The following is a 24047-nucleotide window of genomic DNA, read 5'->3' on the forward strand; positions in this document are numbered from 1 at the left end:
GTCTTATTATAAGCTCATTAAAACTTGTGGCTTGTCCTAATTTTGCAAAGGGATAACTTTTCCCTCTTCAACTCTTATTTTGAAAAATAAAAATTGAAGTGCAATAACAAATCGGAAACCAAAATATACGAATTTGGAAGACATTAATAATACAACCTCCAACTTTCTTTCTTTTTACGAGATTCATTTACAAACCAAAAGACGGTAAACGAACCCAAAGTTGTGGTACAAAAGAATGATTTCCCAAGCTTAAATAGAGATAAAGATAAGGGATTATGTAAGAGCAAAAAAAGTAATTTATAATAAATAAGAGTAACTTTACTAAAGTTGATCATAAAATCTTTTTTTCAGATAATAGATTAAATGTAGTTCTTATAATTAAAAGACATTAAGCATTAATCAATATCAACGGTTTAGACCTATCTATAACAGTTTTTTTTTTTTTTTTTTCAAATTCTAAACATCAGTATTTGATTAATTACCCAATGTTAATCCTAGTCGCTTATCGTTAAAAATATATATCCAGAAATTAATCAGTGTTAATCCTATCACAATTATTCTATGTTACTCCAATACTTTCATATACGACTAATCATTAATAATAAAGTTTCATACATATAATTACTAAACTTTTTTTTGAAATATTTTTCAAAATTGTCTATACCCATGAAATTTTTATACGTTTTTATATGCATCCATTTCTTATCTATCTGGTACGCTACCTCAGTAAAGGGGCATATAAACATTTACATGGGTGACTAATAACCAAACAATAATTTTGGCAGGGAAAAACATACCAATAAAAAAATCAAAGATCCCTTTTAAATAAGAAATCATGTTACTATCCTTTCACCAGTAATAAACAATGACATTGATGTGTAAAAAAATCCTTAGATTGGCATAAAACTGTAAAGATAAATCTCATGCATCATCAGTTTGCACCGTGAGGTCCTGCACACCCAAATCATGGTATAGACCATGCACAAATCCTTGTATTGGGCGATCATCCATTCCTTTCTTTACCTATCAGCATGATCCACTAAAAGTCAGCATCTACACTGTGGCTACTCAGTAAACAAACAATAGGAAGCATGACATACTATCATAATCAAAAATTGAAAATGAAATTCAGGTCTCTACACAATATATAGTCGACTTTCAATTTTTGCTCCTACCATTCACATCTATAGTGGCAAAGAAAAGGAGAACAAATAATAAATTACCTGTATTGAAAGCGAACCAATCACATGGCCCGGCACCACTTCCCAAAAACGAGCCTGGGAGACTTCCAGTACATCTTCCCGGGCAGAAATCTGAACAAAACATAGTAAACTTAAAAATGAAGCATTGACGCATCAACAAGTGTGTCAAATTAAAAATCCTAAATTTAATTAACATAGACTGAAGCGAGCAAAATACACCTTTTATCCCTAACCACAAGGTTGGATATGTGAAAAATACTTGCCCAAAAAATTTGTGACACTAAAACATCCTTTAGTTGATTAAACCAGGAAATTTTCAAAATTTCAGTGTATATGCAAGTGAGTAGTCATTGGTAAGTGCATTATGTAGCTTTGTCTACAATTTTACAACACAGAAACACATAAATTAAAATCTGAGAATCGCTTCTATGTAATATTTGTAGAGCATCTGCATTACCCAGAAATTTGACAAAGTCGTGTGTTTTTAGCCAAATGAGACAAATAGAAATTGAAAGAAAAAAGTGTTAACTTCGTTTATAATATTGTACAATATAACTTCAGAGTTCCAGACAAATTTCAAAGTAGGTCTTAGACTGTTGGTATCCCCAAGCCACATAAGGCAAAGAACATTTTTCCCTAGAAAAAGTAATAACCTGTCTCAAGCATTTGTTCAAAGCAGTAGTTGGTATGCTAGGAGGTGCCATTTGGAGCAAGATACCACCAGTTGCCCTAAAGAGAGGCAGAACAAGCATAAAAACTGCAACAGAAACAAGTCCTAAACACAAGACTTCTGCATTCTGAACCCTATAAAGAATGAAACAAAAAATAAGTCAGATTATGATATTGAAGAAATCAGGCTAGGAAACTGTCAAATTCTTTTTATTTCCTTATGATTTTTATTTTCCATATCTCTCAAGATTATATGGACAGTAAATGAAACAGTATTTACCCAATTGACAATAACCAGGATGCCAATATCAGACCTGCACTGAGAAACCATTAAAGTATATAAGCTTGATATGAATTTGAATAGAGGAAAGGAAATATAGTAGCATTGAAGGGGCGTTGCTATCATACACATGCACAACGACAAACATAAACAGAGTGTTGCTATCTACCTGCGAATGGAATCTGCAAGAACATGCAAGAAAACAGAGTGGTGATTCATATCTTCTGCATTTCTGTAAGCTGCAAGACAAATTCCAGAAGAAACAGATAAAGATTGTCACAGGTCAAGGCTCAAAAGGAACCATCAATAAAAGGTTAAATCAAGTAAAATCTTAAACATCCAAAAAATTCTAACCAAGATTAATCCGAGCATAGTTCCTGAAGAACCACACACCAATGAGATTCACAAATAAATTGGTCACCGCCGAAACAATCAAGTAATGCCTACAAGCAGAATTGTTAGAATGAAAACAGTCAGCAGAAATAAAAACTAGAGATAAAATTTCAAGAACTGAATTTAGAATGAAAACACTCAATTTAAACAAAGAAAGCCATAGCGACATCTTGGTATACATGACATGGAACTCAACCAAAAAAAAACAAGACATAACATAAATTTCAAATTTTACTATGTAAAACACTCGGTCAATTTCTGTTGTTGCTGGATATGTGATGGGCCACTGAAATTGGTCTATGAACGTAAGAAGTGGAGGAAGAATAGAGCCCATGATGATCAGCCCAAAGAACCAACAGGGGCTAATAGTACTAACAGCGAAGGAGTAACAGAAAAGGAAAGAAAGAAGGTTGTTATAAGGGACTCCATGTGGCAAGCATTGAATGGTGAAGAGAATGTGGGAAGGGAAAATAATGAGAAGTTAGTTATAAGTGGAGTTAGTGGGGATGGAGGAGGGCAGAGAATTGAGTAGAATCTTGGGAAGGGAGAGGCTCGATGAGGAATCAGGTGAGTTCCTTGTTGGAGTGCTGAGCAAAGGGCTGTCTATGCTTGGTTTGCTGCTTTTCTTTCTAGAAATACTTGTATTTTCCCTTATTACAGTTTTCCTGTTTCTTTATACTTGACCAGAGGCCTTCATATTGTTCATTCAATCTTGATATACTATTTCCAGTACTAAGTTGCTAGGAATCTGGTTGTAAGGGGTCACTCCCCAGAATTTACTTGTGATTAATACTTCTGTTCTATTTTCTGGTGCCATCAATATGAAAGATACTTAATTAGGAGTGATCAAACAAAGACAATCGTTGTGAGTGCAAACTTACTTGTGTTCCGATTCATCTTGTATGAATGCATGAAGTGCCTCAACTGCTAGGGAGAATGACATAAACAAAAGAAACAGCTGTCTACACAAGCAGCAGAAAAAGAAAATTAAATGTGTTAGCGCACATGAAATGATGTACCAAACCAGAGAGAGATGATGTAATGTACCAAACAGGAGTGAAAGAATGAAAGAAGTTCGCCAGAATTTACTTAGAACACCTTCACACCAAATTCTTTTACTCCCACACAAGTGATCACTTAAAGGCATAACAAACATTGTACTATCCAAACCATAATGTCATTTATTATCCCTTCTTTTACAAACTGCATTGCCTTAGTAAAATGATAGATTTCAGGAACTCAATTCAGTAATACATAGAATTCCGAGATTTTTTCCATTTATCATACAATACCATTCAGCATTTTACAAGATAAATTCTTTAATAGCAATACCAGAGATTTTAAGCGAATATCATTTTCTACATAAATAAATATTTCTCTTGTATAGATATGTGAGGGACATAAATTACATGTCACCTTGTCAAGACTATTAAACCTCACAAAAGAATCAGAAGAACTGATTTGAGACCAATACCAATCATCTTTAAAGCTTGAGATGCACATGCCATTTTAGGAGATAAAAAGATATTGACATTGTGTACATGATAACTAGTTTTATTATTCATCGTACAAGCATCATTCTATGACTTAATGACAGCACCAGGCAACCAACTCACTATGATACAAGGTAGAAACTGCAGTAGTAAAGGAAATATGGAATACTTACGGCATTTGTAAATGCAGACAAGACTTCTAGCCTTTTATACCTGAAAATAAAGCACATTAGTTACAACCATAAACATGGATTGAAATGATTAATCAAACAGAAAATATTATTTAGTAACACACACACACAAAAGGTACAAGTTTTGACAACTGTGCATCTATGACTAAGTAATTGTTGGGCAAACTTATATTAAGCAATGGCACATAGACACATGAGGAAAAATTATCTTATATTATAGTGCATGAGACAATGCAGGCACGCATAGAAACATGGATGTGCAACTTAGGTTCAAGCTGAAATACAAGGGTAACAATAACAAAGCAATTACGTCACAGAAAAACTTCCTACAGATGTCAGTTTAGCCACACCCTTTGTTCAATAAATTCATCCTTTCTTGTTTAAAAATAGTTCAGAACTCCAACTCTTAATCTTATATGACAACCAACTCTCAGTATAAAATTTAGGAGAATTGTTTCATGCACGAAAGTTACAAAAGGGACATATAAGTCAAAATTTGTGCCTCACCAAATTTAGCAATGACGGGGAAGTAAAGAACTAACACCTACCCCTTAGCAGGTGGGGAAAAATTCATGTTTTCCAAAGAAGTTACAACTTTGTCATGCATACTCACACATACCTAACGCATTCTACAAATTGCGTATATGATATAACTGCGTAGGAAAATTTTACAAAAGTAAATTATAATACTTCAAGCAAGAATCTCACCCATAAGTATAATCTCGATCAGCTTTCTTCCTAGATGCAGCCATGACAAATAACGAAAATGTGAGAAGACCACATCCAAAAGTCAAATGAAATGCATCAGACACCAAACCTGAAAAACCATAGTTATAAATTGAAAAGCGAGCAGAGACTCAATTCGAAATTCAGTTGACGTAGCTGGTTTTGTGTTGAACCATATCAGATTTCAAGTTACAAAGTACCAAATCAGCATCTTTTTTTTTTTTTTTTTTATCAAAATTCAGTTGAATTTAATGTTGAGTCTTACCAACACGGCCAGTGAAGAGGCCAATGAGCAACTCAGCAGTGGAATAAGCTACATTGAGAGAGATCATAAAGAACAATCTCTTCATATACCTATGGCCAGACCTAATGCTTCGAAAAACGGATAAAACAAAGGACGAAAAAGACGATCTTTGAAGCGACCCAGAAGGCTTTTCGTCATGCTCAGACCAGTAATGGTGGTGCCTCGGAGTGGGAATGTTTATGCTGGAATCGCTTCGTGAAAGGAAGGGCCTCCTCGAACCCGAATCGTTCAAATAGATGGAAATCGGCGTGTGGGGTTGTTGCTGGAACGAAGCTTGGCGCGAAAACGCGAACCTCCGATCGCTGCCACCGAAACCGAAATCCCCTTTCGGAGAACTCTGAGTCTCCATGGCTTCCATCAACGAAAACTGATAATACCCAGAAAGGAAAACGGAAAAAAGAACCGAATTTTATAACCCTCGCGATGAGGAAACAATAGATTTCAATTGGGGCTTTGAGTGTAGCTATGAAGAGAATAAAAGGTTTGTGATCGATGAGGGAGTGAGGTTCTATTCTATCACTCGAACTGAAACCTCGATCAAAACCGCAACCCAAGTCAAAGTAAACTCATCTGAATTTTCTTTTTTAACAATTTAATTTTTGGTTTAATTTTTAAAATATTAACTTCATCATCAAGTTAAAAGGTGTGTGTCAAACTGAAAATACTAGAAATAGAATGAGGTGGGTTTTAAAGTTTAAGTGTATCTTCTTAAAAAAAATTATCATCTAATTTATTTTGAAGTTAAAACTAGTTAAAAAAAAAATCAGGTGAAATTAATTTTGTTTTGTTCCAATATTAATTTATCAACTTTCTGTTTAATGAATTTTAGTTCCAGAAGTTATGAAACTGCAAGAAATCATCGTCGTTGAATAAAATGAGGGAGCGCGTGTCCCACGTCGATAAGATTGTAAAGGACTTCGTTCTCCTCATAATATAAAATCAAAATGAACTCTAATTGTGTGTCATTCTTTTCCTCGTGCCTTTCATGGGCTATGAATAATTAGCCCATGGCTAGTACATTCGTGGCGGTAGTAGGTCTTTTATAACTTGTGATTTTTCTTTCGTCGTTTGTTTTGGGTTAAAGGACCATATGATGAATGTGGATTAACATTTTCTCACGACGGTCGTCTGAGATTTATTTTGATGTAAATGATCCAATACTTCTGATGGTCTGTGCAAAATATATACTTTGTTTTTATTTTATCCTATTCACGATATCATTGCCTCCACTTTGAATCCTCTCTCTTCACCGGGTTATGGGCACTAGAGAGAATAAAGATATCAGGCAAACTTTCTGTTCTATTTGCTTAAATTCATTTAAGTATGTTTTGAACTGCTTAATAAAACTGGGTGATAGAATTTCAATTCAATGATCGCTTTAAGGCACTACCAAGATATTTTCAGTTTTCAGATACTGCTATATAAGGCCCGTTTGGATGAGCTTTTTTTTTTTCAGAAGTTGCTTTTTTTGTGTGAAAAAAAGCACTTTTCATTTTTAGTTCGTTTGGATGTTTGCTTTTAAAAAAAGCAGAAGTCACAAAAAAAGTCAAAAACCTACTTTTTTCTGAAGCTAAAAATTTTAACTTCTAAAAAAAGCAGAAGTCAAAAGCCAAATTTTTTTTTCAAAATCTAAATATTTTTTTAAAAATATAAATAGATTTAACTTTTGTAAAAAAGACTTCTAAAATAAGGAAGAGATAAAAATTACTTTTTTAAAAAGTGCAAACAAACGGACTCATAATTACATTCGATGGATACAAAATAACCACTGCTTTAGCACAAGTAAAAGTAGCTTTGTTACTTGGTTCATCATATTCATGGAGAAAATTACATGTATTTTTATCAGATATGTTCATTTGTATATTTGGTTTTGAAAGGCCCTCGAAATTTTTATTTTTATTTTTCTTCCTAAATCAAGAAATCTCATTTTTCCCTAATAAAAAGCAAACAAACGAGCACTTGTCGCTTTATAACAGGTTCATGTCTTTAATTAGATTAAAACAGGATAAGTACGATACTGGTTTCAGGAAAAGTCACCTAAACATCAATAACTTCTCGAGCTCGAGTTTTGAGTTAAAAGATTGTGCTGTTGTTATATTGTTGTTAGCATCAAACAGGTTAACGAAAGCAGCTCCAAGAGTGCCTTGGTTTTGAAAAACAGGAAATTTTTTCAAAAAGAATTTCATTTACTTAAATGAATGTTTATGTTTACAATTCCAATGAAGGTCACAAAACAAGTCTCCATCTTCTACAATAGCAACTACCTCCGAATCTGACATGGGACGTTCATATAAGAGCCCCTGAGTAATTTGCTGGTGATCATGAATTGCATCAAGCATCATTGATCTAACGTCTTTTTTGAATCGAAACAACTGTTCATCTATCCTATGAGAATGGCCAATTTAAGCCAGTAATGCTCGGACATTCTTGCAAAAGATACAGCACTCGAGTGGCAGAACTTCAATAGAATTCTTTTACTTGCAATTTTCAAATACACTCTGCTGCAACCAGCAAAACGTTTGAAAAGATATTATGGATGTATTATTAGTGAACCATGATGGAAAATCAGTAAGAATGATGCAACGTTAGGGCATTCTGCTTTGTCTTTTGAGGGTAACAATAAACGACAATTAAAATACTTAATACTCATTTAAACGAACAATATATATATATATATATATATATATATATATATATATATATATATAGTTCTGTTTTTATTTGTTTATTCATTAAGATATGTCATAGGGGACAAACCTGCTTATCATAACTCACGAGTGCATATGATGATCCAGTGTATAGGCATGAATATCAGACGGACTTGAACCCGGCCTAAAAACAAACATCAAGATAAAATCAAACAGCGTGAGCAGGAATAGAGGTCCGGGAAGCCAAGAATCAGAACTACTCAATAAAACAGCTTAGAATAACCTTTTACAGACAGACAGTAAACAAAAGTGAGAGCAAGAGTCAAATTGCATCTCTAACCATACATGATCAAGTTCACAAGAAAACTTACCGATTTCATCGGTTTGCGTAAAAAAGTGACAAGTGCAGTGCAAACTCGCATAAAGTGTACTTAATTTTTTCTGTCCAATTTAATTTATATATTATGCATTTTGCTAACATTTATCCCAGGACAGACTGGACCTGAACAGTTATGAGACAACCCAACCCAACTAGTTAAATGTATGTCGTTAACCTGGTTAACAGATTTCTATCCTAAATGAAAGTTCAATTACTTTAAAAATAATATTAATTTTCTTCCCTCAAACCAGACAATGCGTAAGATTTAGGGAATATATCCTCTATTTAGGAAGAAAATACCTTTTGTTAATGGCTCCATAATGGAATTTGGGCTTTCCAGCTTTAATATCCTCAATAAACTACAGCCATGAGAAACAAAATAAGTTACAGTATAAGTAGGCAACATAGCAAAACCCAAAGCCAGAATGCTCAAATATCTTAATCATACCAAACTTAAGGTAACCACCATTGACGAAAAGGATAGAGAATTAAAAGGTATATCATCAAGTGGAAAAAGTTGGCATTCTGATGATTCTGGACCAGGTGAAAAATGGGGTTTCTTCAGCTTTGCTAAGAATATCAGATAAGTCTGCCTCAAACATGAAATATCATAATCAAAATTCTCTACCGAGACAAGAGGATAAACTAAAAGAAAAATAATAATAATAATAATAAAGAAATAAATCAAAGCTTCTTCCTCACTTGGCCAATTAAAGGTATATCCAATTGAGCAAAGGGAGAAATTACTTCTACATCTGCATTTGCTTCCTCCCTTGTTTCTCTGATTGCACCTTCCACAGCCGACTCTCCAATTTCCAAATAACCAGCAGGAAGCGTCCTTGTTGACACCAAAATATGAAATTAACATAGCTCACTGATAGAAAGAGAAGCAATATTCATCGTTATAATAAATTTGTTAGCATATTGGGTTGGGTTTATAAAATAGTTCTGGGGAAAGAATGTAATATGCACATAACCCGAAACAACAAAATAGGCAATTCAATAAAAACTACATTCCTACCAAAGTCCATGAGATGGTTGAATATTCCTCTTGCAAAGGAGGACCTTGTTTTCATGTTCGATGAGACAACCAACTACCTACTTTCCCAGCCAAAATCATATCATGTTCAGAAGAAAGTAATTAGTCTCGTATGAACTGAATGAGTGGAATAAGTACTATGACAAACAGCATACAATTATAACAGGATGGTTTTCCTGACAAAAGTCAGAATACATCTAAAAACATATGATACTCCTACAAATCCTTATATTTTTGCATTTTTGTTAATTGTTTTGTGAAAAGAAGAATTGCTTCAGAGAATGAGAGTAATAGTCATACTAAATACCACTTTAAAGCATATTATATGCAGATATCTTAACCTCCATATCCACTTCAGTATTGAATTTATGCATCACAAACTAAATTAACGGAAAAAAAGAAAAAGAAAAAAAGAGAGAAACTAACCTCGTACAATTAATCTGTTTACTAAGATCAATTAATGCTGGGAAAAATTAAAGACAACACTTACTTTTTCTCAAATTTCCATCTCTAATACATATTCAAAATCCAGCAAAAGTCATAACATTTAATATAACGATCAACATCGGTGTCTAAGATTATATTGTACATGCATTGTTTATACCATTAACCAATAATAAAAAACTTTAAAATCTTGGATGGATCTTTAGATTATCCACAGAGATCTACTATTCTCCATTTACTTGCAGCTGGAGCTGCAACCTACTTGAGAAAACTTCAACAGAAAACAATTTTTTTCATAAAAGAAGAAATATATTTACAAAAGAGAAAAAAGAAAGAATGATTTATCATATATATAGTAACCTTCATAGTGATATCGGCACACTGAGGTCCTAATCCAAATTCACGTCCAAGAGTACAAATTGTTATTGAAAAGAAACTACAAAGTCAGCTGTCAAATTGTTTCAGCATATGAATAACAACTTCTTGCATAGCTGTCATCTTGCATGTCGCACACACCCCTCACACTCCAGTTAAAAACAAGGACACTTTTTTGCAAATCAATTCATGCACATTAAAGCAAATTACCGCTGAACATACAACATATCTGTTATTACTTCATAAGCACTAAATTATATCAAACAGAAGGTACGGAGATATTTAAAAGAAGTTACCATTTTTGGATTCTGATAGGCAATCTTCCCACAAATTGTACATATGGCTCTCAACTTTTCTTCTCCGCTGGGTATATCATGCTTAGTTGAACCACCACACCACTGACAGAACTTGATGTTTCGAACATTTCCCTACATTGTCATGATCAATAGCTGTAAGGAAGATTTCCACAAAATACATAATCCAGCTGTGCAGTGGATTTCAGCGAACTATTTAGATCTATAGTTGAAACATTGTGGTGTTGTATCAACAACATATATATCTTTGATTGTGAAAACAGAAAATCTACGACACAAAAGGGAGCATTCTTATAGTGACATAGCAATCTAATCTGTCTTCAACTGTTTCACTGATAATAACAGAACCGAAATTCAATCCACTTTGCAACTACCTTGTCTGAAGGACTAGTTAAATCTACCATAACTGGCAACAATGAACAAGCTAAACACCAACAAAATGCAAAAAGATTTTTAACTCCTGAGTACTCACCAATGCAATTAGAAGGCACAGTAAAGAAAACAAATACAAGGATTGATGAACTCACAGCAGAATGCAGTGAGGTGGAAGCATGAAACGGTGTGAATCGAGCCCTGCGAGCGATGGTATTGGTGGGAAGCAGTTTGAGATAAGGGTTAGGGTTAGAGTACGAGATTGGGGGAAATGACGACAAGGATGAAATTGAGATGGAGTTGCGAGGTTTCCAACTCCAGCGTTGTGTATTGCTAACCAACCCACATATCTGAATCTGGAAACCTTTCAGCATCATTATTCTTATTCTTCCGCAGTGCCTGTGCGATTTCGATTTCGAGTTGGAATAGCAACCAATAATTTTTTGCCCTACCTTCTCAAATTCAAATTGCAAGCAATCATCGATTTTAACGATAAAAAATTCCAATCTCTTCCCTCCTTTTTTAAATCCAGAATCTTCAAACCGTGATACATAAAATTTCTATTAAAATGAAAAGAAAAGAGTTTCGTTGTTGTTTTCTCTGTCAACCTTATGTTTAAAAATCATTTCATCGTAAATTTAACGAAAAAGTGTATAACATTTCAAAAGATGTAAAATTGTATCATTTTAAGAGAGAGAAAAAGATAGATAAAAGAAAAGAGAGTGGACAAAAAAAATAAAAGTGCGAGTCTCACGTCTTCGTGAGAGTAAAAGAATATTAAGTTATGTCATTTAAAAAGACAAACATTTTACCTTAAATTTAACGTCTCACATCATTAATCTCATGTACGCAAGGCAAAAAAATTAAAATAATGTAATTAATTAAAATTACGCATTTAATACTGTTTTGTTAAAAATTACACATCTGTTGTACAATGAGACGCCCTCTTTGGGCGTCACATGTGCAACCTATATATACCTCACTTTTCTTTTTTCACTCCTTACTCATTTACCTCTCCAACCTCTCTCTAACCTCTCTCTAACCGCGGTTCGTAGCGAAGCTCTGCAAACGTAGGTAAGGTCATAATACCTCATATGTATATATTTAAATTACAGTGCTAGTTAGTAATACATGTTAGGATTGATTGTATATTAGAGACTTGGAACATTAGGATAGTCACTTAGAAATTTTGTGTCATGCTATAAATGTTGTAATGATATAGTAATATTATTATTACGTAGTTATTATTATTACTGATTTTTAATTATGTATTAGGGTTTAGCATATTAATTAGTGATTTATAAATAGTGTTAGAGACTTTGTAAATTTCGTATGTATGATGTTATTAATGCGGGAGTGCATAACTTTGTAGTTAGTTAAGGATAATGGTCGAGTCATCATCTTCTTCGGGATCTGATTCGGATGTAGAGCCCACCGATCCCAGCATGTGGATCATACCTGGACCCTACAGGTGGGAGGTCCTTCGTCAGAGGACGCAGAAAGGTCATATTTCACAGCGTGTGTGGAATACTGAGCATGTAAGAAAGATTAAGACGAGGCGTGGGAAGCCACAAGGGGGCCCACCTACCGGTGCTATTCCACAGGTTGTGGAAGAGTACCTCAGACAGGCGGGTTTCATACATGTTGCCAGGATGCAACATATCCAGGTATGTTATTTATGTCGTTTTGTATTTATGTAATTAAATAATGTAATTCGTTAACACGTGATAACTGCGTAATTTATCACAGATAGATACATTTTTAATTAGTGCTCTGGTCGAGAGGTGGAGACCAGAGACACATACCTTTGACATGACCCAAGGTGAGATGACGATCACCTTACAAGATGTGGCAGGCATCTTGGGCTTGCCGACCGACGGTACTGTCGTCATCGGATCGACCTCTGAGGATTGGCACGCTGCTTGTGCTGGTGTTTTTGGACATGTTCCAGAGGCCGGTGAGTTCCATCATTCTGGCGACCTCCGCATCTCATTCTTGGATCGACATTATACCCGGTGGACTGATCATGAAGGGAATCATGCTGCCGAGATCTACTTCACAAAAGCTCACATTGCGCGGATGTTGGGGACTTGGTTGCTGGCGGACAAGTCTGGAGGTAGCAATTTTGGTTGTCGGCTTGTCCCGTTGCTAGGTGGAGGATTTGAGGACATTGGCCGATTCAGCTGGGGATCGGCAGTTTTGACACACTTGTTCAGGAATTTGTGTGAAGTGACAGATGCCCGTCGAAGCGACATGGGTGGTTGCCATTCTCCTTCAAATTTGGGCATGGATACGATTCTCACTCATTGCTCCACCCCTTCCTCCTCATCCACAGCCGGGCACACATTATGGATGCCGGTATGATTTATTTACTTCATTTGATTTCGATAATGTATGGTTAATATTGTATGTACTAACTGTATACTTCTTGACTTTGGACGATTATGTATGGTTGATAATGTTTTTGATTGACAGGTTTAATGCTGTACAAAAGTTTAAACCTCATGAGGTCACCCATTATCGGGCAACATTGGACACACTCTGTAGAGATGAGGTTTGGTGTTAGATACTTACGGTGTTGTTATTTGTCTATGGGTTTATTTTTTTTTGTAACTCTATATATTGTTTCACATTTTGTTTGTAGGTGGTGTGGCAGCCGTATATAGAATATGAGTGGCTTGACGTGACTCCAGAGCAGCAGTATCTGTGGCTAGCTCCCACACCTATTATCTACTTCCACACAGTTGAGGCATGTCAACCGGATAGGTGCATGCGACAGTTTGGTCTTAATCAACCCATCGCAGAAAAATCTAGAAAATTGAGAGGAATACATGATCATACTCTACGGGGGAAGGTTGAAGAGAACTGGAGACGTAAGCTCAGGGCTCACATTGATCGATGGAATACTAGGATTCAGCATATTGTACTGCCACCTCCATTATATGGTTTGATGTCACCTAATCATGAGTACATGGAGTGGTTCAGAGATAGGGGAAAGCGCTACATATCACGGAGGGCAGCAAAGATAGGGCGCATGGTGAGTTTTGTACTTATTTTACATTTGTTTCAAATTACAACTAACATTTTTTCGTAATATGCAGATTGACGGTCTTGAAATGCTGTATCATGCAACAACGGCAGAGGAGTTTCCTCGATTTGGACTACAGTATATCCACGAGGAGATAGGCCGAATTATTGGGATGTTTCGTGAGAGTTCACGAGTTGATGAGCCTGGACCTGAGGCACCCCCCGTGCAGACTCAGCCTGATCCTCAGTTGATCGTGGATGTTCCTCGTAATAGACGGGAGGGACGGAGATTAGGACGTACACGTGAGAGAGTTGCTGCTGAGCCTGTCCCGATTATAGCACCTAGACCAGTGGTCGAGACTCAGGGATGGTTTAGACCTCCAGCATTTGGTCCTACTTACGGGTCACAACCGATTTATCATCACGGATCGCAGTATGCGGCAGGTCCTAGTCAGGCGGCGTCTGAGCACCCTTACATGAGCGGGCAGGAGCCAGTTTTCCAGGCTAGTCCGATGGCTATGGCAGGAGCGGATCCGGCATCCTCACAGCCTGATTTCCAGCCCTATTCACAGGAACTTGATGCCGATTACCCTTTTTGGTCTGCAGAGGACACGATGGAGTTGTATCGCTCTGTAGGCCTTGTTGCAGAGAGCCATAACAGTGGGGAGACTCTAGCCACGGATTCTCACAGTCAGGGACACACCCCTTTTGATGTGCCGGGCAGCAGTGCAGGACCATCAGATGATTTCATCCGTGCGGCGATGGATGACTTCCACACTCCACCTCCACAGGACCATCAGGGTGACCCAGTCTGGGACAGACGTATACTACCAGATAGGGATGCACGACATAGGCCATGGCCACCGTGGTCCTAGTTTCATTGACATTTTGTTTATTCATTATGTTGTGGACTGTTTCATATTGTTATTATTTTGTTCTTTTGTATATGTCATATGAGTGTAGCATGTTGTTATATTGTGGACGCTACATTATTATATTATTTGGACTATTCACTATGTTTTGGTTATCGTTCTTTGCGGATTTATATTACGGTAACTAACAGCATCAGCTAATTAATAATTCAAGCTTAAAAACATACATAAACGGAAAGTAAAAAGTCCAACATAACGGACATTACAATTCATGCAATAACATAACCAACAGCAACAATATGAACATAATATGCAAATCATTCGTTTCTCCCACCGAACCATCAGTACTTAAGTGCACACATGTTGCCACGGACCTTGTATTGAAGCCGATCCAGACACCGAACCATCAGTACACGATTCTTGTTCGCTCTGATAACTCCAATCAATGTAAGAATAATGCGGAATTCCTTCCCAAAAAGGAATAACATCTGTGTCACCTGCAATTGCGGGTTATAATTCTTTAATACGAACTTACTACTAATTCAGGCAACATTAAATCAGTTATTTATTCACGCAGTATACAAATGGGAACAATTACCTTCTTGTGGAATACCAAACGGAGCAGACGCAACGTCATTCAACTGCGGCATTTGCGCGACGACTGGTTGATGGAATATTGGAATTTCAGACGCACCCATCTCACGAGATTCATCTCCTTCTGAAGCACTAGCATCCTCCGCCAGAAGATGTTCTTCCATTGCCATATTTTCATCGTCATCATCGTCATCTTCGTCGTGCATTTCCCAAGTCGGATCATTTTCATCTCCCTCAGAAAAGATACCAACTGGAGACGCATGAGCGGCAGGAGAAGCTGGAAGACGGGGAGAATTTAAATAAACTGACCTCACCGGTATGCGAGCATTCTCCGTTGCAACGATGTCGACATACAACTCTAGAAAATCTGTCCTTGACTGGTTGCAAAATTTTCCATTGTCATCTCCAAGTCTTCATCGTCAAGCACTTTCAAACTAATGTATTTATCACCTTGCCACACCCTTGTCGTGATCTCAGTGATACATTGGTTGTCTTGAAGACTTAACTTCTGCCGAATTCTCTGATGCAATTCGCCAATGGTTGTGTTGTGTTGGATACGTGTCGGCCTTTTTTCACCTTCGAATATGACACATCGTCGACCTTCTACCTTCCTACCATTGTAATATAACACAACATGAACAGAATCAGGATTTGAACTCATTTTTAAATAGAATTACAACTAAAATTCAAATACTAAATTAAAGATAAAGGAATGTTGGTGGAGAAGAGAGATATGAAAAGTGAGAGAAGAGGTGTGAATTGAATGGAAGGGGTGAGGAAATATATAGAGCACACATGTGACGCCAGTTTTGGGCGTCACATGTGACGCCCCATTGGGGCGTCTCTCCCATGGATAAGACGCCCCAATGGGGCGTCACATGTGACGCCCAAAACTGGCGTCACATTGTGCAGTAGATGTGTAATTTTTTACAAAACAACATTAAATGCGTAATTATTTTATTTAAATACAATATTTTAATTTTTTTGCCCAGATAAAAGTGTGAAATTTATTTTTTCTTTTTTCTTTTTTTTTTCACAGAGATCCATAGGAGTGACGCATGAACAATGGATTATATTAAAATATAAATAAATAAAAGATAAAATCATCCATCTTATTGAGAAAAAAGACAACTGACCTAAAATTGACTCAAAAACTGGTTTAAATTTTTTTAAAAGTTCCTTAATTGATGAGAGCAAATATGTATGTAAATCATGAACTTCTAAATTGTTATCTTCTCGTACTTCTCTATCTCACATTTGCATGTTTAGTCATCTATAAAATAGTAATAGACCAAGTTAAAAAAAAAATAGTAATAGACTGACTTGTGTGGACAAAAAGATAACTCTATGTACTAAAAAAAAAGAGATAACTCTTACAGTTGACTTTTTGCTTACCATGGGAGATTCTGGGAATAATCAGCTGATTGATGCGCGAAAAATGTAAATTAGGAACATGTACAAATACATTGGAGAGAAAGGAATTGGTAATAAATGGTACATTTGTTAATGTAAAATAACATACACATTATTTCCATGATTATCTAATAAAATTACTCAACCACAAAATACAATGAAAGCAGGATCGAGATGTTGAATAAATTAGCATTGTCAATCATCTGCTATGAGCTGGCCGGAGATTTCTAGAAAAGGATTAGCATATATCTGAAGGGTCCTTAGTCCAAGGCCAGCTTATCACATAAAGATTGATAAGCTGCACTGCAAAGCTTGAACTTCTCTTCTGCCATAGCCTATCAAAGCGCATAAAAAAAGAAGTAATAATTAGGAAGCTCTGCAACTAATGATAGAAATTCCAGAATAAGGAACAGAACAAGAAAGGAAGGGGGACATAATCAGTAGTTAGAGCTTGGCAACACCTTGGAAGAGCCTTGATGACGATCAGGATGCCACTTTAGAGCACAGACCCGGTACCTGATGACATAAAATAGTTAAAAAAAAAAAAATCATAGTAAAGAAAACTGGCAATTCTGGCTTCCTAAAATCTTGGTTAAGAGGAAGTGGGAGAAGAATTAAGAACTCACGCGTTTTTCACTTCTTCAAGTTTCAGAGGACCAGAAGCACTCAACCCAAGGGCTAATCTATCAGGAGCTAAATCTGAATCCGAACCATCAGACTCGTATGAAGAGTCATAATCACTTTGACTCCCATGTCTCCGGTTCCAAGATTTCCCATGATTAGAAAAGCGTCCAGACCTCCTCCACTGAGGATTTTCCTCATTGGTGAAGGACCAATAGAAGAATCTATTCCCACCAAAGGCAGAACGGAAAATGGTTTCAACATCAAAATCATCTTCACAAAACAAAGGATCTCCTGAAAGAAATCAAGTTTGCAGCCATTTATTTAACACATGTGATTCCGGAATATGCTTTATAGGCATCTAAAATCTTACATTTTGTGTTGAAAACAATAAACACGATGCAGAAACATGAAACTTATGCAAGAAAGCTTGTGATGCAAGCTCAAATCAAATCCTATCCATGACCTCCACAAGTTAAATCTTTCAATCCTACTTGAGTAGACATGAAGTTTCCCAATCGAGATTCAGTTAGAAGACTTCCTAGAAGAACCAGCTTCTACAAACTCCAATCAAGAGAGCTAGTACAAGATACATGTCATATATTCTGTTACAGCATAAGTATTTCAAGCATCCTTACTTCTGTATCGTTGACTTGACCCTTGATTGCCACTCCTGTACCTTCCAGAGCCCCCAGCAGAATATTGTTTTCTAAACCATGAGGTTCCTTGGCTTGAAGATGGATCATTCCCATCAATATCTTCCTTCCAGCTCTAAACCGTGCAGAAAAAAGGCAAACCATAAGCATTTTAGAAGTAACATCTTAAGACAAATAAAATAATGGAAGAACGGAGGGGGAAAACCCTTGTCTATATCTATCACCAACAGAGTCGATCAAGAGAAAGTGGAGAAGATTAATGATAATGACTAAGTAATCCTAAATATCACATCAATCTTGATTGGGGAAGAGCATGGAAGGGCAATGCCGCATCTAAATTCTAAACTGCCAACCTTAATAAGGAGTTCCATAATTAACATGGACGAACAAGCCAACCAATCATGACAGCATTTTGAACAACAAAAGGATATATAGCGCAGTGCTTAAAAAAGTCACATTAACGAAATTTAAGTCTGTCAGAAAATTTGTTGACTCGGGTAAAAAAATTCATTGCAGAAGTGTATCATACAACAAAATAAAGCAATAATTAAAAAAAAAATGCAAAGAAAAAATGGGTTTTGTCCAACTTGTTCAAGTTTAAGTATTCTCTCTACAATTGCAACAATTAAGTTGAGGGCTGACAATTTTTTTTTAATATCAGAAAAGTAAAATATCAAACATAAAACTGCCAACAAAATCAAAATCAAATTCCAAAAAAATGCCAACAACAAAATGAATCTTTGAAAGAATTTTAAGAATTCAAAATCATCAAGAATCATGGTTTAAGACGGTAGATGAGTTCTCCAGCCCCCAAAATGACCACTGACCAGCTATTCATCTCCTCTGAAATGAACCATATGATGACACTGATCCGACGACTGCATCCCTCGCAAATTCCAACCTTGTGGGCCAGCAACATAGCTAATCTTTGGTTTGGAAGGGTGGGGAGGCTAGACAAATCTTAGACAGTAATTCAATTTTCCCAGTTTATGCGAAAGATGAAAAATATCATGTACACTGTTCAATTAGCTCGTTATATATGCTACTTCGATTGACAAATAATTGCTAGTCTTTCTGTCTGATTTTTGCTACAGGCATGGTAGCATATGATAAAGAGATACAGTGGAGACAAGCAAGGAAAAGCTTTGTGATACAAATGTGGATGAGGAGGAACCTAGGAGGAAGAATAGCACTTTAAGGTTTATATGAGGAGGCTGAAAGGGACAGGTCAGGAGGTTAGTTAGTTATGTTAAAAAGTCTTGCAATTTAGTTAGATGGGGGGATTCTATTCCTTTGGGGTATCAAGGGGAATAAAAGAGAATTTATGAGAACCAACAGAACAACTGTAAATATTACTGATAAAAGATCTGTTACAGCCAACTAAGATATGAAAACACTCAGAGAACAGAGACAGAATTGAGATAAAAACGGAAAAGAAAATGATACAGAGCAAATAGAGAGGACCTGATTCTCTCCCAAGTACAGTCCCAGCCTAAATTCCCAGATATCCTCTTCATTCTTTAACCCTTTGTTAAATAGTTAATAGCCACCAGCCTCCTAGCATCAACGGTTTTGGGCCCAAAAGGAATATTTACAAATCACCAATTGAGAAGATTCTATTTTCTTCCCTGCAGAGTTAGTTAGCCACCTCAGCACCTTTTGGAGCCCCCATTCCCCCGTGGTTGCACCTAGAATACACCCTTAATGGTTTGTTCGTATCAGAGACTTAAGCACTCTGAATGAATACTTTTGTTTTGGGTAGATAAACAGGCCTAAATGCCCAAAAAAGAAATCAGAAAACTCAAGCAACAGCCATGGGGCTACTAGAACCAGCTCAGATCATCACAGAGCACTGGAGATAGCTCTGGACAAGCCACGTCCCAGAGCAGCTTAGCCAATCAGCTCCTTGATTAGCCTCTTAGGTATATTTGAGGATTACAAAGCTTCCATTCCCACACAAGCATGGACCTTAGGTGAGAAAAAATGTAGACATGCCATTGAGGTTACAAATGTCATCCATGACATGGTGCACCGGCACCAAGAAATTACACTCTGCCAATCCTAATAAATCCTATGTCCCACACCATCCTCAAGCCATAAAACAAACCCCAGCACTCTGATTTGAAACAGGAATAAATTACCAACCTGCCTCTAAAACCCTTTAGCCAATTACCCTACTCATCCCTCAGCAAACCCCCAAAGCCAGCTTTCTCAGGATTTACCATCACAAGCATCCATCAGTGAACCACCCCTATAAGACCATCACCACTTCACCAACCTAACCTCTGAGATGGAGTTGCCTTTAGTTACAACAGCAACAGAAGCAACGATCAAGCTTACAACCTTAACAGCCTCCACAATAGGATCACCAGAACAAGCAAAATCCTCTTTAAAGAAATTGTTTCACCAGGTCCATAAAGACCAGCAGACTGTTATGACTTGCAAATACACATACATCAAATTGTCTTTTAGTTTCCCAATCCAACCTATTAACAATCAGATACTCCTTCAGACCCCTTGGCTGAATAAGGAAAATGAAAACACCTCCATAAAATTTAAATCCTAAATCCTACAATGTACTCTTCCAAAGTAGCACAACTCAGACTTGTTACTTGACAGTCTTCTCCAAATAGTTCTCAAACAAAGCTACTATCAGCAGATATGTGAAACAAATAAAGAAATAACCTATCGAAGGGAACTTCTGAAAATCAAATATGATATCTGATAGCAAAAAAAGGATTCCCTCATACCTCCTTTCCCACACTTTATGAAATTTATGAAGCCAAATAGCCAATGTTAGCCCATAAAATAACCTTGAATTACACGCTCATTTATCATGTGTCACAATTTTTAAAGTATAAATCAAGCCTGACAATTCACATTATAATTTCTGTCATAAACCATTTTACTCACAAAGCATTACAAAAATATTTAGCCCATCTAGACAAATTGTAGCAGATCCTAAATGCTAAGCACAAGGTTATTCACCACTGATCATATTTCTTCCAAAAAACCCAGTAAAGTGACAAATCTAATAATTGTTTGAGTCTGTAATGATTGGAAAGAAACCAATGACAGAAATCATATGACTGCCTCATCCAAGAATCAATATCTTAGATGTTAAGTGAACAAGAAGCAAAAAAAAACAAAAAAAAAACAAGAAGCTGCATAGTGCATACACACACACACACACACATACAAGAGGGAGAGAGGGCAACATTAAGATATGTTTGTTTTGCATGCATTAACATTGTGCAGGAAAGTTTGCAGACGCAAGACGGACAATAAGCATCATGAACCTGAAACAGGAAGTCTGCATAATCATTGACACTGCGCAGTATTCTTTGTTTTGCATGAATCTTTCTAAATCTTCTCGAATAACGGTTGCATCTCTGCAATTAAACAGTTTCTCATTTAAATAATGCTTCCACATAACCAAACTACATTCAACTTCCACATCCTCCTCAATATCTAAAAACTCCATACTCCTAATAACTATACAGCCTCTTATGACAACAATACATGCTAAAAATAACATTTTGGCTTAGAAACATTTCCCAAATTGTAAAAAATAAAAACTCAAAATCATAAGCAGGGAATTCGTGAACCCCACTATCAATGATTTCCATTCAATTAATAAAATAATTACGAGGACAGAAAAACTTGTTGAATCAAATGAAATGACATCATAAAGCAAAAGGAATTGAGAGAGATAAAAGGGAAAGAAACTAACAGAGTCCCAAAAATTGCGCCTTTTACGTTGCAAGAGAGGAGTGGAATGAAAGAATGCAGCCCTAAGAGAGAAATAGAGATTATTGCTGTTTGAGTTAATCAGTGCCTCTTTGATCATGGCGCTACTCATTTTCTCTGCAAATCGATGCCCAATCGAAAATACTTAATGAACATAAATAAAAATTAGGATTATTTTAAGGTACACCTAGCCAGAATCGTCTTTACATGCGAATATGCGAGGGGAAAATCATCAAGGGTGTGATTATAAGTTATTCAAAATTATTAATTAATTAATAATAAATTTGTTCTATTAAATTTAGGGAAAAGTATTTGTCATTTTAAATGACATAAAATTATGTCATTTTAAGATAGAGTTAAACACATAATAATTTCTTTTATTTAAATTTTAAATTAAAAAATCACTCACTTTCTCTCTCCCATGATTTATGTTTTTATGTGTCTATCTCTCTTCTAAAAAGACATAACTTATGTCATTTAAAATAACAAACATCAAACCTTGTCAATAACATAATTTATTCTATTTCCCCGTTCATTTCAAAATATATACCATTTAAAGGTGATTACATAAGAAATAAAAATTATCTTCTACGTATATAAGTAAAAAAGTAAAAGTGTACGGAGGTTCATTTTTTTTTCTCTCCCTTCTTCACATATAGCACTACTAGAAAAGTCATTATTATAGATGGATTTTTTCGACGAAATTTTTTTCATCAAAATTATTGACAGAAAATATGTTCCGTCGAAATTTGAAATGGAAAAGTGATTCCGACAAAAACAATTGAATGAAAATAGATTCCGTAAAAAAAATTGATGAAAAATGAATTCCGTCAAAAAATTTAAAAAAAAAATGTTTAAAGAAATTAAATTTGTGAAAACTTTCAACGAAAAAATTCCATCAAAAATTAAAAAAATAAATTTTTGAAGAAATTAAATTTGTGAACGTTTTTGACGAAAAAAGAATTCCATTAAAATTTTCTTTGGAAAAACATTTCCAACGAAATTTTTAAAAAAATTAAATGTTTAAAATTAAATGTGTGAATACTTTTGACGAAAAATGAATTTCGTCTAAAATTTTAGAAAAATAAATATATTTAATGAAATTAAATTATTGAACATTTTCGACGGAAAATGAGTTCTATCGAAAATTCCGACAAAATTCTTTTTCATTAAAATTTTTGACATAAAAGAAATTTCGTAAAAAATTTAAAAAATAAATAAATGTTTTAAAAAAGTTAATTTGTGAATGTTTTTGACGAACAATGAAATCCGTCAAAAAAATTCACGAATTTCGTCACAAATTTAAAAAAAAAATATTTAAAGAAATTAAATTTGTGAAATGTTTCGATGGAAACAAAATTTCGTCAAAAATTTAAAAAAAAAATCACTCACTTTCTCTCTCCCATGATTTCCATTTTTATGTGTCTATTTTTCTCCTAAAATGACATAACTTATGTCATTTAAAATGACAAACACCAAACCCTATATATATATAGGGAAAAATGTTTCTGCAGTTAATGCAGATAAGTTATCTGCATTTATTCCCAAAACAACGTCGTTTTGGTATTGAAATTTTAAAAAATTATAAATATAAATACTATTATAACCCTGAAATAAATTAAAATTACAAAAATACCATGATTTCCGTCCCAAAACGACGTCGTATTAGGTTTACTGCAGATAAGTTATCTGCAGTAACTGCAGAAAAAGCGAACCCTATATATATATATGGGTTTTACATTTCTGCAACTGATGTACGTGCAGCAATCAAATACTTGCCATATGTATACTTGAAAGATTAAATGCGGGGAATCATAACCATACAAAAGATGAAAGCATTAAATATGGGGAATTATAACCATACACTTGTCGTTGTTGTACATAAAGAGGCTGCAGAAATGATTTTACCTATATATATCAATAGTCACTCAATTAAACACACAACGTATATAAATCTATAAAAATCACTACTTCTTATAGAGTATGATGGAACAACAAAGGGATTAACCCCCACGATCAAGAGCTTACACTTTAAGGCTTGTTCTCCAACTCCTTTTGGCCAACAACTCAATATCACAAAAATCAACACTAACACAATCTATTAACAAGGTGGAAAACCAGTCAACAAGACATTTTATACTATAAATTATTAATACCATTATTCAAATGACAATATCTCATGAAAAGGGCACTTACCCCAATTTCCTTCAAGGTTCAATTATCAATTATTCATTAAACATCCAAACCTAAGAATCCCCAAATATTCATTAAACCCTAACAAATTA

The 24047-nt window shown here is 35.4% G+C and overlaps 3 protein-coding genes and 1 non-coding gene across 5 annotated transcripts; 1 reads left to right on the top strand and 3 right to left on the bottom strand.

Annotated features, from left to right (window-relative positions):
* Positions 1 to 786: 786 nt before the first annotated feature.
* LOC133292045 (metal tolerance protein C2) lies at positions 787 to 5796 on the bottom strand. The gene is made up of 10 exons (XM_061490423.1): positions 5220 to 5796; positions 4937 to 5045; positions 4211 to 4250; positions 3426 to 3502; positions 2506 to 2594; positions 2321 to 2390; positions 2152 to 2190; positions 1856 to 2006; positions 1224 to 1313; positions 787 to 1023 (listed from the first exon to the last, which is right to left on the bottom strand). The coding sequence occupies exons 1-10, from the start codon at positions 5614 to 5616 to the stop codon at positions 922 to 924; spliced, it is 1164 nt and encodes a 387-aa protein (XP_061346407.1). The 5' UTR covers positions 5617 to 5796; the 3' UTR covers positions 787 to 921.
* Positions 5797 to 6341: 545 nt separating this feature from the next.
* LOC133292069 (small nucleolar RNA Z161/Z228) lies at positions 6342 to 6430 on the top strand. Its single transcript, XR_009748862.1, has one exon. It is a non-coding gene; the product is annotated as a small nucleolar RNA Z161/Z228 (small nucleolar RNA).
* Positions 6431 to 7487: 1057 nt separating this feature from the next.
* LOC133292046 (nudix hydrolase 23, chloroplastic-like) lies at positions 7488 to 11392 on the bottom strand. 2 transcript variants are annotated; one of them, XM_061490425.1, is made up of 8 exons: positions 10985 to 11392; positions 10440 to 10571; positions 9307 to 9383; positions 8988 to 9123; positions 8734 to 8874; positions 8586 to 8644; positions 8016 to 8090; positions 7488 to 7756 (listed from the first exon to the last, which is right to left on the bottom strand). In XM_061490425.1, the coding sequence occupies exons 1-7, from the start codon at positions 11204 to 11206 to the stop codon at positions 8030 to 8032; spliced, it is 828 nt and encodes a 275-aa protein (XP_061346409.1). In that variant the 5' UTR covers positions 11207 to 11392; the 3' UTR covers positions 7488 to 7756; positions 8016 to 8029. The 2 variants fall into 2 exon arrangements, with proteins under 2 accessions (XP_061346409.1, XP_061346408.1); XM_061490424.1 differs by having other exon boundaries at positions 7488 to 7759.
* Positions 11393 to 16859: 5467 nt separating this feature from the next.
* LOC133292062 (uncharacterized) lies at positions 16860 to 21886 on the bottom strand. The gene is made up of 6 exons (XM_061490444.1): positions 21746 to 21886; positions 21312 to 21404; positions 17995 to 18127; positions 17362 to 17650; positions 17197 to 17251; positions 16860 to 17070 (listed from the first exon to the last, which is right to left on the bottom strand). Exons 1-6 carry the CDS (start codon positions 21872 to 21874, stop codon positions 16996 to 16998), a joined length of 774 nt encoding a protein of 257 aa, XP_061346428.1. The 5' UTR covers positions 21875 to 21886; the 3' UTR covers positions 16860 to 16995.
* Between the last annotated feature and the right edge of the window lie 2161 nt (positions 21887 to 24047).

Source organism: Gastrolobium bilobum, unplaced genomic scaffold (assembly GCF_033153095.1).
Source record: "Gastrolobium bilobum isolate Gb01-03AN ecotype WA unplaced genomic scaffold, APGP_CSIRO_Gbil_v1 utg5369, whole genome shotgun sequence".
Classification (NCBI taxonomy): Eukaryota; Viridiplantae; Streptophyta; class Magnoliopsida; order Fabales; family Fabaceae; genus Gastrolobium; species Gastrolobium bilobum.